The 15899-nt window shown below is 37.1% G+C and overlaps 1 protein-coding gene across 4 annotated transcripts in view; it reads left to right on the top strand.

Moving 5' to 3' along the window:
• Positions 1-15899, top strand: part of Rpi (Ribose-5-phosphate isomerase) — a 139224-nt gene that overhangs the window by 21770 nt on the left and 101555 nt on the right. For all 4 annotated transcript variants that reach the window (XM_067135517.2, XM_067135519.2, XM_067135518.2 and 1 more), the window contains exons 5-6: positions 10796-10937; positions 13256-13358. In XM_067135517.2, the coding sequence (XP_066991618.1) occupies positions 10796-10937; positions 13256-13358 (245 nt within the window). The remainder of the gene's footprint in view (positions 1-10795; positions 10938-13255; positions 13359-15899) is intronic.

Genomic DNA, 15899 nt, shown 5'->3' on the forward strand with positions numbered 1-15899 from the left:
ATGTTTTGTTTAAGGCTGAGAGTTGTGTGAATGATTTTAATGACTTCCTGATTGATATCGATGTGGAATGTGTGAGAAAGTATGCGATCTGTTTGCTTGCATTTATTATGGGTTTGTGGAAGAGACAACATTGTGAGATTCCTGCGCATTTCAGAAATAGGGATTACTTTGTTCTGAATGTTCTGAATGAAAGCTTGTATGATTCTTGTGTGACTGGATGGGATGAATGCTTGTGTGTGAGAAAGATTGGATTCTAGGTGTATTCAGATTTTATTGCGGTACGTATTCCTCGTCTATTGATGCTGATGTTAAGTTTATATGTAGTTTTTTTAATCATATCAGGATCCGTATACGGTGGACAGTAGAATAAGCAAGTGTGCTTATCAGTTTCTAACCTCTGATGACAAGGTCCTTGGGACATTTAATATCTATAGTCTTCGCAGATATAAGAGATAGGATCTGCACCTTGGATGTAAAATTATCAATTTTGAATTAAGTGTAGAGTAGTAAGAAGGGATTGTGTTCCAGGAGGTATGAAACAATCAGTGTTGCTTGTATATAGCCATATTATTATCCTTATTGTTTGAACAAATTGTATTTCATGTGTGCAAACACAATGCAGTAGACGCAATGTATATATCATTATTACAGTAATTGAAGTGTTCATTTATATCATTTATGAAGTTCTGTTGGATGGTGAATCATAATATGTGATATCATCGATTCACCAAGGGGGCGTTATGTGATAGTACATATATCACACCCTCGCACTGTACGTAGAAGTGAGAGATATTGTCAGTATTTGATTATTATTATTATTATTATTATTATTATTATTATTATTATTATTATTATTATTATTTCAGTTGTATATTTTGTCATTAATATTTGTAAGCTTTAAGGTCTCCATATGTGGTATGAGTAATTTGTTTTGTACAACGGCTGGTAAAACATTGCTATATTGAACTTGGAAACTTTGCTTGAGTCATGTGTATATCCCAGGGTTTGATGTTATGGACTTCTTGTGGTGGTCGGCAAGTTCTATGAATCATGTGAATAGCCCAGAATCACATGAGCTTGTTGATGTTTTAGTCGGAAATCTCCGATGAGTCATGTGAAACACTCCATAGTTTGTTATTGTCTTGGGACCAAGAAGAAGTTCACGGCGTGGTCTTGACTAGAGGATCCACTCATGATTGACTGGCCAGGATCAATCTAGGTGTATCATGTGAGAGGAAGGGGAATGCTGATGTCTATTTAGTATGTGATCAAACAGCGGGAAGGAATACACATGGTACGGGAATGAAGTAGTGCTGACACACAATACATCAGTGAAACTGGATGTACGGTACTGGAGTGACATGGCTGCACTATACTGGACTGGACTTCAAACGTTCGTGGAAAGTGGCTGACCAACAAAGTGTGGAGTGCATACGCATTGAGTATTGTAGCACTTGTGGCAGTCTGGTATTACATGTGTCTGAAAGCTGGAAGGTGCTATATCTCAGACTTTCCATAATTTATGTTCAGGAACGACAAGCTTGTGTTGCTCAAATGTATATATCTTTAAAACAAGTGTTAAAGTCAGTGAATACAGTATTATGAGGTACAGTATCTGTGTGATATAATAATTGCCGATTCTGAGAATCGGCAAGTCGTGTTGGTACATATTCAGTGAAGGGTTCTTATCTACATATATGTACATTGTTCAGCGGACTAACTACAAATGGTGGCTTAGTTCTCGCTTTCGTTTTCTCACTGTTTTCATTGTTGTTGTAAATATGGAGTCTTCCAGCAACGTTGTGTGTGGTTTTTTTTTTGTTTTTTGTTTTGATGAGGTGCTCATGCATGGATTTTATTGAGAATATAGTTAGTTATTTTAGAATCAGTGGAGTTATTGATGAACCTAGGTGCAGTTCCTACCTATTTAGTCTTTTTCAGAAGGTTAGGTAAGGCCTGAAGCATATGTACCAGTATGCAGCTTTTATGTACATGCCCTGGGAGATAAAAGAATTATCATGCTCTATCTAAATTTGAGGAATCCATTCTGGTGAACTCTAGTGCCCATACTACGGACATTTTGGTTAATTATTTTTATTAAGTGTTTGAGTAATTTTATTTATTCAGTCATTTATTTTATTATTATTATTAACAGTAATTAGTTACAACTTGCACCCAAGTGTGGGGCAATGATTATAGTTAATTATTATTGTTATTTATTGGTATTTATTGGACAAAGATGCTATCTGTCACAAAGAAAACAAAACAACTGTTCTCTCTTTCAGATTGTAAGGAGCATTTTCATGATACATTAACAACAAGCACTAATGGAACATTTTAACATGATGCACGCATCTAAGAATTTTAGAGCCTGATTTTAATTTCGTCATATTTTACATGTTGTGTACATAGTTTATCCCAGATGTTTTTAACACTTTTTAATGTCATTTGTGTGTGTGTGTAAGTTTGTTTTAGTTATTGGATGTGTTTGTACAGTTTTGCATTAAGGCTGATGATGGCCAGCCAAGGCCGAGTAATAATTTATAAGAGCTATCTAGTGACGCGGGACAACGCGTCCCTTTATTGTGCAATCTCATCCCATTTTCTATACTGCTAGACCAATTTTTCTGAAACTCACACCAGAGATTCCGCCTATTTTCCTGATCACAGTGGTGGTGTTCATTGATTCCTTCTAATTCTATCATGGGTGTAATTAATTAATACCATGGGTGATTTTCCCACGTCTTGTGGATGGATGACCCTTCCTCATGTCGTTTCCACTCTGGTGATAGGAGAACTTCTCTATGGGTGTTATTAATTATATTTCTTCCTGTGAAGTGAGCTTTATCAAATGATTCCAAAAGTTCGTATTAATTAATTCATCTCTAATGATATTGCCGAAATCTCTCTCAATAGAGGTTATTAGCCAATATTTATTATCAATTTCCGAAGTCTTCCAAAATGTTCCATTCTTGCTCGATGCTTTGGTCATCTCCCACCGTGATTAATAAGTAAGGAACACCAGGCTGGCTATTTACCAAAATGGATGCACGCTTTTTCCACTCGCTGCTGGCCCTACATAGCCGTGCGTCGGTTCTTCTGTAATGTAGAATTATGGGCGAATTATGGGCTCAATACAGTAGGTGAATGATATTGCTGAGTACTTCAGAGTCAACCACCTCCCCATCCCTCGCAATCCCAGTGCTCACTTCCTCCTTGCATTCCTTCTTATGCTACAGTCTTAACTCTGTAATGTAATTCACTACATCCCAGCCCGAAAACATAACTTGTCATATACTTTTAAAAAAATTAAACTATGGAAACCAGGCTGGATATTGGAGGATTTCGGATATGAGAAGTTGTACTGTGTAAAGAATGGTTATACAATTATGCAATTATTGAAGTAGTGTATTGTTTTATTACAAAATTTATTCAGACTTTTAAGATAGGACAAAATTGTAACATTTTATTATACTTTTCAGATGATGCTCTTTTCCTTATTAAATGGGCAGGGGGCACTTCAAAAAATTCAAGAACTTGTTACAAGTTTGCTGGAAATTATACTTGATCAGTCTAAAGTCTTTTAAAGTTCTTACTATTAAATTAAATTTTTTATTGTCCAAACTCTGTTTACTAGCGAGAACAGCCTTTCTACATGTGCATTTCTATCTCATAGGACAAGAAAGTATTGAATGAATGATGAAAGATGATGATGCCTGGCATTTTGTCCTTGGTGAACAAAGATTTCTGTCCACTGTTTATCTACAGCTACAGGATCATCCAAGCTATTTCACAGTTATTTTTTCTAGTGTTACATACTGCCACTAATCAGTATCTTTGACCATATTAAAGAACCGTTGCCTGGCTATGATTCAACATTCTTGTCAATTTCAGACCACGTAGGAAAGTGATTCAGTGAAGCCCATTGGAAAACCTCTTCTAAGTCCTTGATGTGTTTAAGCTATGGATCTAGATATTCAATAAGTTACAGTTTTCATAGAATGTTATAGCAGTTTCTTCTACATTTTGTTTTGTAACCAAGCTTCCCTCTTCCAGTGAAGTTTGAAGCACTCTCACTTTACCAGGAATAAACCAATGGGATTTTCTTTCAAGAAGATTTCTTCTCAAGTCATTCATTGTATCCATCAATTCAGATACTGATGTTCTGTCACACTCCACCTTCAGTACAACATGAAATGTGGAAGCTTCTGTTTGAATGAAGTATAGCAACAGTTCAGAGACAGGATCCTCAAAGAAAGTTTTCAGTAACAAAGCTCACTTCTTCCTTTTTCTCTCTAAGAAAATAGCTGGTAGAACGTGCCAGTCATTTAACCATATCTTCGTGTGCCGTCCTTGATCAACCATTAACAATGTCCAACAGAGGAGCATTTTCATAATATATTAACAACAAGCACTCATCATCATCATCATCATCATCGTTGACCAACTCCAGTTTCCCAGGTGTGGTATACGAGTTCCTTCCATTTTGTTCTGTCCATGAACCATTCTTCGTTCACAATCCGCTCCCAATCCTGACCTCTCTCCTCTACATCCTTCTTCACTAAGTCTGTCCATTTTTCTCTAGGTCTGCCCACTGGTCTCTTTCCCCTGATTTCTCTTTCATACTCCTTTCTTGCAGACCTGTTGGCACTCATTCTTTTCACATGACCAAACCACTTCAGTCTTGCCTTTTGGATCTTCTGGAGTAAGGAGTCTTCTAGTCCTACGTCTTCTCTGACTTTTTCATTCCTGATTTTATCCCTCCTGGTCCTCTGGATTATTGCGCGTAGGAACTTCATTTCTGCTGCTTGAAGTTTCGAGTTGTCCTTTCTTGTTAACTAGCTGATGTACCCGTGCTTCGCTACGGGATTCTACATTGTATACAGAATTCTAGGTTAGGTAGTGTACAGGTTGTGAGCAAGACTCTATTAAATTATATAGCTCTTAACGTTGCCCTTGGAACGCGACGGGGAAATCACCAAACGTCTTTTCTCATATTAAGACTGGGTTAGGTGTAATGGTAGACCCGCTTGCCTACCATCAGTCACAATCAGGTTGGGGAATTTCATTATAATGGCAAACACTCACTCTCCACCTGCCTGTTTACACCCTCAGAAAGATTGTCTTAGTGTTTTTCCCAACTGAAATGAACATAGGCCATTACAATGATGTCAGTAGGAATGGCGCGAGTAAAAGCAATGCTTTCATATGAACTACTTGATCAAATAAAAAACCACACATTTTCTCACTTTTAACGAACAGTACTATGCTGCTGATCTAAAAGTCCAAAGTTCCAAAGCTGGAATGATCAGGCTGCAGACAGCCGTGATCCGAGAACACTCTTCGTCTTTTTTCGGGGGAGGGGGGTGTCGAATAGTGGAGAGTCCCAGGGTAACTATGCCCTTTTACAAATCTGTTTCCTAGGGGTACCTGATGTGCCAGAAAATCTCAATTCACTACACTGGCGGCGGAAAAATCTATTTGACTTGGAGGCAAATCTTTCCTCCAAGCCAGAGGAGAAATGCCCTCTTCACTGTTAATTTGAAATAAAATGAATGTAGAATTTAATAAAAGTGAAGAGGAAGAAGCTCTTTTTAAGAAACGGCTCTTTCAGGGTTGAATTTTGAGTTATTTAGTGAATTGTGGTGCTATAATTTGGAATAGGCCTAAATTGTAATTCTAGACCAGGTCATACTACTACTAAGTGAGAGCCTCTGCCTTAAGTTTGCACACTGCTCATTCAAAACAGCGTGTCAGTGTAGGGGTCGAATAGCTGGAATACTATGATGAACCAGTGTGTTATGTACCAGCAGTATCAGAAAATGTACGAACCAGAGCAATGTCATGCTAAAGAAGAAAGTTTTCTAACTATTTCCCGCCAATATTCAGTCAGGCTGTTATACCCGGTACGCACCAGTAATCCCATATATCGGAGTTGAGCGGCAGCATAAGAGACAAAGAATATCGCAACAAACAATGGTCAGTGTAATGTTATTGTTGATCAATGTTATGCGCTTTCGATATTGTAGGTCTTCACATTTAGTTTCCTTCCGACTCTGAAATACAACTCTTATCATAGTCGGTACGCTAAAACTGAATAAAACATAAATGATCCGAAATTGTATTCTCTATAACTTTTGTTATGTAGTACTGTTCGATGGGACCAATAAAATCGGTAGGTATGTAAAAATTAAATTTTAGGTGCCTTCCCCTAAACTACGATTTCATCCAGGGTGATTAAAATTGTTTATAACTTAGACTGTACATTTCTTATTCTCCGACTCTATATACCAATTTTCATTAAATTCTGTTAACGCATTTTCTCGTGGCTCGGCGTTGATATGGACTTAGCATCAAAAATACAAATTCATGAATATCTGTGTTATCATAGTGGGTACAGTAACAATGTATGACATAAATGATCAGAAATTTAATTCTGTATAACTTTAGTTATGCAATATTTATAGATAGGACCACAAATAATATAAATATTTGAGAGTTAAATTTTAGGCCCTCCCCTAAACTACCATTTCACTCAGCGTGAATAAAATTATTTATAGCCTAGATTGTAGCAGCTCATCCCCCGACTTCACATACCGATTTTCATTACATTCCCTTCAGCCGTTTTTTTGTGATGCGTGTACACTGTACATACATACATACAGACGGACAGAAATTATGGAAAAGTAAAAAGTGCATTTCCTTGTTACTGTGGACATGACCGGTACAGAAATACCATTTTCCAATTCTGAGCAATGTACAGACAAAACTCTTATTTTATATATATAGATGTAGCGGTTTCCAGGCTGTATGTGAGGATAGGGGTGTAGTATGATTTATACAGTGTCATCTTGGTTTTGAGTGGTACTTGTTTCTCCCATAGTAGCTGTCTTACTAGGAGGTAAAAAATGTATTGCTTTGCTGATCCGACTATTTACTTCATATTTAGCTAAGTTATCCGTGGACATTATACTACCCAAGTACTTAAATTCTGTGACACTGTCCAGCTTAGTGCCATTTAGCATGATTTCTGGCTGATTGGTCACCCTTCTGTACCTTCAACACAATCGTTTTAGCCTTGTTGATGTTTAATCCATATCTCTCAAACTCCTGACTCCACCCTTGCAGTCTCTCTTCTACATCTTTCTCTAAGTTACCCCAAATTACTACATCATCTACAAATGCAAAAGCTTTTAAGTCTTGTTGCCCCTTTTCTTTTAGCGCCTTCAATATGGTATCCATTACAATGGTAAATAATAGGGGTGATAAAGCACTACCTTGTTGTACTCCCCTCTTTGTCTCAAACCAGTCTGACAGTCCAGAACCGACTCGTACACAGCTTCTGGTTTTCTCGTAAAGCACCTTAACTTTTGAAATTAGACTGTCTCGAACTTCGAGCTTTCTCAGGCACTCCCAAATAAGCTTCCTTGGAATGCTGTCCTAGGTATTTTCGATGTCAAGGAAAAAGGCTTCTCTTTTTCTCAGTGTTTTTCCATCAGCATCCTGACAGCAAATATAAGATCTGTTGTTGGTCTTCCAAGCCTAAAGCCATATTGTTCCTCTTCTAAAAGTGGTTCTACAATTTCTCGCAGTCTATTCTCTATAATTTTTTCCAGAATGTTTAGTCCATGAGAGAGTAGAGTGATGCTACGGTAGTTGGTACATTTCCGTCTGCTGCCTTTCTTGAATATAGGTACAGTTATACCTTTCTTCCAGTCTTCTGGGATGGTATTTTTCTGCCATACTACATTTAGGAGTCTATATAGCCATTGGATTGCTGGGGTTCCTCCTGCTCTTAACATGTCCATACTTAACTCATCTATTCCTGCAGCTTTCCCTTTCTTGTTTTAAGGTTCTTCTCTTTCTCCAACCATGTGATTGGTGGCTCCATATTTTTACTGGGCTCTTCACTTTTTCCAGATTCTTCTCTGTTTTGAATTACATTTGATGCCTCTCCATTCAGGAGCTTGTCAAAGAAGGTCTTAAATTCTCTCCTGACTCCATCTTTCTCTCGTACTACTGATCCACTGTCCTGCTCTATTACCTTGATGTCTTCTAGGTTATTTCGCTTGTTTTTAATTACTCTGTAAAGAAGTTTATTGTTTCCTCTGCTGTGCTCTTCCAACTTTTCCACAAACTCATTCCATTTTTTCTCTTTCTCTTCTCTTACCATCCTCTTAGCTGTAAGTTTTTTAGCCTGTAGAGTTCCTGTAGTTTAGTTGTTTCTTGGCCACCTGGATCTTTTGCATCTCTTTGCTTTTCTGTGTCTAGCATCTTTTTGCCCAATTTCTCTCTTTTATAGCCAATCTGACTCTGTCATTCCACCAAGGTGTCTCTTTTTCTTTCATAGTCAATCCTGTTACTCCACACAGGTCTTTAGCTTCACCCACCAAAGTATCCTTAAAATTTTCCATTCTTCTACTGTATTCATTTCCCCTTTTGGTAAGTCTGTCTGTATCCTTATTTTATATTCTTCCTTCAGCTTGGCTTGTTCTAATTTCCAAGTCTTCACTTTACGTTTTTTTTCCTTTTTTTTTTCCTTCAGGGTTGTGTTAGCCACATGATTTAGGTCTGCAATCAATAATCTATGATCACTGTCCATACTCTCACTGGGGATAACTTTGACATCAGTTACATATTTCTCTCCTCCTTTGTTAGTGATGACATAGTCGATGAGAGACTTATGTTTTCCATCCCAGCTATATGTTGTTATCTTGTGGTTGTCTTGTTTTTGGAAAAAGGTATTTTTGATGATCAATCCATTTCTTCTGCACAAATCGAGCACTAATGGAACATTTTAACACGGTGCAACGCATGTAAGAATTTTAGAGCCTGATTTTAATTTTGTCATATTTTGCACGTTGTGTACATAGTTTATCCCAGATGTTTTTAACACTTTTTAATGTCATTTGTGTGTTTGTACATTTGTTTTAGTTATTGGATGTGTTTGTACAGTTTTGCATTAAGGCTGATGATGGCCAGCCAAGGCGGAAACTAGTTCCTAGATTAGAAATGTAATTTAAACATTGCATAATATAGTATTGAAAAGATGGATCATTATGACATAAGTTTAATTATTATTGTGAGGCCATGATGAACAGAGCATGGACAGACGCAAACCAGAATCTATGGTACTTCGTGAACTATCTGGCTGTGTACAGCTACCAGCAAAAATATGCGAGATAAAATTCTACCATGAAATCGATTTGCGCATCTGTGAGCGGTGTGACCAAAACTATGAACTAAATCATTGAAAACACATCATAGACTATTATACAAATTGTGCACACTTATTTATTTATTTTATGCAGTATCATGTCTCTTTATTGGATTTTGAAACATAGAATTATGTTGTGTTACAAGCTATTGTGCTACAGTCTATTTTTAAAGAAATAGTATATATGAGTTTTTGATGCGACTGTATTACCGATTTTTTTCATTTTTCCTTAATAGTGTTATGTATTTCATACAGTAGTATTGAATGTTAAATAATTTTTGTTTACCTGCTTTGGTTATATATCCAATACTTGATGAACTACTTATTCTGTCTGTTTAGTATCAAAGTTTCATAATGTCTGTAAAAGTAGTCTCAAAGGAAGCATAATCCTACCTTTTAAAAACTATGTGTGGTTCCTTGTTGAATCTCATTTACAGAGTGTAATATCTCCTTTTTACCATCACTATTATTTTGCAATAATAAATTCAGTCAATAGGAAAAATATGCAACCTCTCTGAGTAATAATTTTTATTTTAAGGACCCTGATAAGCTAAAAAATAATAATGATGGTAAAAAGGAGATACTATTACACTCTGTAAATGAGATTCAACAAAGGAACCACACATTAGTTTAAGAGGTAGGATTATGCCTCCTTTGAGACTACTTTTACAGACATCGAGCACGATAGCTGCAGTCGCTTAAGTGCGGCCAGTATCCAGTATATGGGAGATCATGGGTTCGAACCCCACTGTCAGCAGCCCTGAAGATGGTTTTCCGTGGTTTCCCCATTTTCACACCAGGCAAATGCTGGGGCTGTACCTTAATTAATTCCATGGCCGCTTCCTTCCCATTCCTAGTCCTTCCCTGTCCCATTGTCGCCATATGACCTATCTGTGTCGGTGCGACGTAAAGCAACTTGCAAAAAAAAACTTTTACAGACATCATGAGACTTTGATACTAATCAGTTTCCAGTTTCTTCTAAGGAGCTTCCATATCGCAGGTCTTTACAATTCGCTGGCAGTATTATTTTGCTCACTGCTTGTCTCGCGCGTATTGTTGCCACTGTGCCATCATTGGTGCCTTTCCAGCTCCCCCACCTCTGCCACATTCTTGACCTTCATTGTCACAATAGTACCAGAGTTAATCAAGGGATACTTGTCTCCCAGAGTTTGACTGAAAGAGGATTTTTACTTTTTATAAAATGTTTTGATTGATATGAGTAGTAACTGTGTGTTATAACTTCCATATTCACAAAATAACTTCCATAGCTGTTTAATATAAATATTGGAAACATTTATTTTCTTATTATTGCAATATAAGGGAATTCCATTGTGTATCCTTCCTCTTGTTTGTATGCCAGTAATATGCACAATGGATGTTAAAATATATAAAACTGGTGCAACTACAAGTAAGATTAGGTTGTTGAATTCGTATCTTGCTGTATATATTGAAGAAACAGCATATTATTTTTGTGTTATATATGATCTGTCGGTTGATACATATTCCAGTCCAGAACCATTTACATGTTCCTAAACCTGTGCATGTGTATATTTTTATGTGATTATTTGTGTTTTTTAGGAAAGAATCTCAAAACCTGGGAGAACAGTACAAAAAAGGTATCCCCATTGAAGTAATACCAATGGCCTATGTTCCCATACAGAACAGAATTGAAGCCAAATATGGAGGCAAAGCAGAACTGAGGCTTGCTAAAGCAAAAGCAGTGAGTAATCTACTAATATACATGTGCTTGTAGTTCATTTATCTAATGTATGATGAACTGAATATTTACTCTATGTACATATATATACAGACATAAAGATACACTTTTCTCAATTTTGTGGTAACAGTTTTATATCTGATTGTGACAGTCAATTAAGTGCTTCAGCTGTCACGGTGTTCAGGTATTCTGTCACAGTGAGAGTATTCAAAGGCATTATGGCCTCCATCTGCAGTGACACTGCGACATGTCCTTCCATATCATTTAAAGACTGTTATACTACATCTGCCATGAGGAGTCCTCTCTCTTTTTAATGTTCTTGACTGCCCTCTGGGTAGAGGAAATCCGACTAGTTGCCTTGCAGTGGACTTGTTAAATTTATCTTGCATGTTTTCCAGTCAATGGCCAGAATCACAATGTTCTCCTCTTCTTTTATCCATTTCTGTCCTATTTTTCTGTGCTGCTTCTCATTTTCTGTCCCTCCTTTACTTACCACTCTGTTCCTTACCATATTTTATCCTTTGTACCCACTTCTTCAATTTTCTGTTCATAATGGACTTTACCTCCTTTCTTAATCTTTTTCCCAAATCAAATCATACGTGAAAGGAACATCTAATTGTTTAAACATGATGATAGATCAGCATTGAAGGAGGGTAGTAGAAAAGGAGACAAGGACAAGTATGAAAACACGAAAGGACAAGGATAATCTCCACATCTTCATACACTGCTGTCTTCAGAGAGATAGGCTCTCTCCTCAACAATCCCAATTCTTCTACATCCATTTCTTCATATCATCACTTCCAAATCACCTTGTTTTATTTATATATGTATATACAGTAACACTTCCTTGATTTAGAGCCTGCTTAAAAGACAAAATATATTTTATACCAGCTAGAAGTTTGTAATGAAAAAATAAATAAAACATTTATTGAATTTCAAAAAAAAAGCTTATTGACAATTTTAAGGCAGAAAGTGCAATGTTACTGCTCAAAGATTTTAGTAGGTGGATTGTCTTGCAGAACTCAACTAATTTTCCAAGGTACTGTGCCCCTATTCCCCGATCAGCAAGTCTCTGTCTTCAATATTTTTTTGCCTGTAGAATGGAATTGTGGGCTCATGTACAGTACTTCCTTCCTTTCATGATCAATATCATTAAATTGACTCACAGAGGATTCAAAGCAGATGGTTGGATCAATTATATGTCCTCCATTGTTGTCTTTGTAGGCAATCATATTGATCCTTCAAGTGCTTCCATTTTCTGCCATACCATGGATCTCTTCATGGATGGTCAATCCGGTTCTTCTTAGGGGCTGGGCAGTGGGGGGTTCTTATTGAATGATGTCTAGTGATGTGCAGAGTCTCACCGTGCTAGCAGGAACCAGGGATATGTGCGAGTGTTTCAATCTCATTTAGGAATCACCTACAATGGTTGCTGTCCATAGTCCTGCTGGGCACATCTTGAGGCTGTCTCTCCATTCACATTGTGATAATCCTCCATGGTGGCTGACTCATTTATTGGAAGCTGGATGTTCCTTAAAAAGGATAACTCCTTCACCTTTGTGAGAGAGATCACACCATTTCTTAAATTACAGGTCTCTTATATCCCCGTGATTTCCTGAGAGTCTAGAAATCCATGTTTAGGATTCACCAGGTTGTCATCAGGTGATAGATTGAGTCTTGTTAGACAAGTTTTGTTGTCTTCCTTGAGGTTCCGTGTTCTGAAGTTGTAGGGCTTCCAATATCTTTTCAGATATCACAGACTGTTTGTTGTAGGGATGCCTCCCATTGTGTACAGAATAGTTAAGTCCCTTAAAATTTTGTATTGTTGTATATTATGCTATCTGTCAGATCAGCTGGTAACCAAAGGATTTCTTTCAGGTTTGATTTATCAGTTGATCTGCTTCCACAAGGAATTTCACAGGGATTTAATTTATAGGAACAGTTTGGAAATACTGTATATAATGAAAAGAGTATTCAAGAATTAATCCAATGTGTTGGTGTGATGTAAAGCAAATTGTTAAATAAAATTAATCCATTTGGATAAGTTGATGATATTTGGTTAATTATTCTCCTTTAACCATCAACTCTCTCATTGATTATCTTGATTGAAAGTACTGTAAGGTGTGCCAATTTGTAAGGACCTGTATGTGCATACTCTTCTGTGTTTATTATCATGATTGTTACCTGTTTTCTTCTTTCTCTCTATCTGACTACCAGCATTTAGAAGTTGTTTCATATTTTCTGTGACTTTTATTTCATTCATGTTAGTCATATATATGCTTGTTGTGATAATAACTTTCTAAGTTGTTCCTTCTTCTCAGGGACCAGTTGTCACTGATAATGGGAACTTCCTGCTGGACTGGAAATTCCCTGCTGCTTCTTTTGATTGGCCTGCTGTTAATGCTACAATTAAAATGATTCCTGGTAATTATATCATATTTACTTGCATAATATTTCCAGTTTTCACCTCAAAAGAGAGGGGGGGGGGAATTATGTAAATTTAATTTTGTATTTCAAATACTTCTCACTTTTTTTGGTAAGATCCTGTGGCAGTCGCTGGTGCACTGATGTTTTATTTTTACAGTTCTTTTTCAGTTTTTGGATAGTGACCTGATTTCTGTCTACGAAATGATAAAAACTGAGATAGTAAACTTTCTAGTAGTGGTTCAGAATTGTATTCTGATGAATGTAGTAGTAGTAGTAGTAGTAGTAGTAGTGATAATGGTTCTAAGAATTATAAAAATTGGAAATATTATATGAAGACTGAGACACAGAGCTACAGAGAAATGTTACTAGTGATGTCTGGAGTTGCGATAATAATTTTGATGAACTGGAAATATGGGAAAATGATGCTAGTCGAAATCACGATTTACCTTCCGGGAGTTCAGAAAAAATATATTTAAAAAAAAAATTATTTGTGGTATGGGAATTTAATGAGCTTTGAACAAAGCAGGTAGATATTCATGCTGAATATTTACAAAGAAAACTAGCAGTTGATATTATCTGGCAAGACACTAATGGAACTAGTTCATTCACTCTCGCTCCCAACAAAGAACTACTTCGCGAACTAGTTCAACATGTGTAATTTTCCCGCCAGAGCACTCTGCAACCGCTGAAGTAGTTCGTCCGCGAACAAGTTCTTTCTCATTCCCTTCACACAAGGCTTCATCGCTTCGCGAGCTTTCCAGAACGAGGAAGTACACAAAGCGGACAACAGGTAGCACGCAGGTGCACTTCTCTGTAGTAACATTCATAAATGCTATAGAGGTGAACGTTCCTATTATCGGTAATGTCAGTTCAGACTCCCTCCCCCGCCCTCAAACCCTCAGAAATGTAAGTGTAGGAAAAATCTATTTCTTTTCAAAGTTAATAAAAATTTCTGTTAAATATTGTCAACTTGAAAATGAGATGTTTTAAACATGGATTTGCTATCGCAGGAGAACCCTTTTCTTGGTGGTGATTCCATCCCCTGACTGAAACATAAATTTATAACATCTGAGCGTTGGTCAACCTTTTCCTCGCCGGTGGCGCTAAACGTCAGATTCCAACACTCTCGCTCCCAAGAAAGAACTATTTCACGAACTACTTCAAAATGTGTAATTTTCCCACCAGAGCACTCTGCAACCGCTGAAGTAGTTTGTCCGCGAACAAGTTCCTTCCCATTCCTTCACACTCGTGAAGTCCTACAGTTCGCGAAGTAGTTCTCGAGAGACGAGTAAACACTTCACAGTTCGTGGGAGTGAAGTAGTTCCCGAGAACTAGTTCGTTCGTGAACTACCCATCACTACACTAATGCCAATGAAATAAGGGCACATGTAGATGTTCTATAAGAAGGAGGTGCAGACTGGAAAGAAATAGAGTTAGAAATGGCTGTGGAAGTAAGGAGAAATTGAAGGAACTTACTAGAAAATTGAATCTAGCAAAGAAGGCAGCTAAGGATAACATGATGGCTAGCATTATTGGCAGTCATACAAATTTTAGTGAAAAATGGAAGGGTATGTATAGGTATTTTAAGGCAGAAACAGGTTCCAAGAAGGACATTCCAGGAATAATTAATGAACAAGGGGAGTGTGTATGTGAGGATCTTCAAAAGGCGGAAGTATTCAGTCAGCAGTATCTAAAGATTGTTGGTTACAAGGATAATGTCGAGATAGAGGAAGAGACTAAGGCCAAAGAAGTAATAAAATTTACATATGATAACAATGACATTTACAATAAGATACAAAAGTTGAAAACTAGAAAAGCGGCTGGAATTGATCAGATTTCTGGGGATATACTAAAGACAATGAGTTGGAATATAATACCATATCTGAAGTACTTATTTGATTATTGTTTGGTCGAAGGAGCTATACCAGATGAATGGAGAGTTGCTATAGTAGCCCCTTTGTATAAAGGAAAGGGTGATAGACATAAAGCTGAAAATTACAGGCCAGTAAGTTTGACATGCATTGTATGTAAGCTTTGGGAAGGCATTCTTTCTGATTATATTAGACATGTTTGTGAAATTAATAACTGGTTCGATAGAAGGCAATTCGGTTTTAGGAAAGGTTATTCCACTGAAGCTCAACTTGTAGGATTCCAGCAAGATATAGCAGATATCTTGGATTCTGGAGGTCAAATGGACTGTATCGCGATTGACATGTCTAAAGCATTTGATAGGGTGGATCATGGGAGACTACTGGCAAAAATGAGTGCAATTGGACTAGACAAAAGTGACTGAATGGGTTGCTATATTTTTAGAAAATAGATCTCAGAGAGTTAGAGTAGGTGAGGCTTTGTCTGACCCTGTAATAGTTGAGAGGGGAGTTCCTCAGGGCAGTGTTATCGGACCTTTATGTTTTCTTATATATATAAATGATATGAGTAAAGGAGTGGAATCAGAGGTAAGGCTTTTTGCGGATGATGTTATTCTCTATAGAGTGATAAATAAGTTACAAGATTGTGAGCAACTGCAACGTGACCTCG

The sequence above is a fragment of the Anabrus simplex genome, chromosome 1 (genome assembly GCF_040414725.1).
Source record: "Anabrus simplex isolate iqAnaSimp1 chromosome 1, ASM4041472v1, whole genome shotgun sequence".
NCBI classification, from domain to species: Eukaryota; Metazoa; Arthropoda; class Insecta; order Orthoptera; family Tettigoniidae; genus Anabrus; species Anabrus simplex.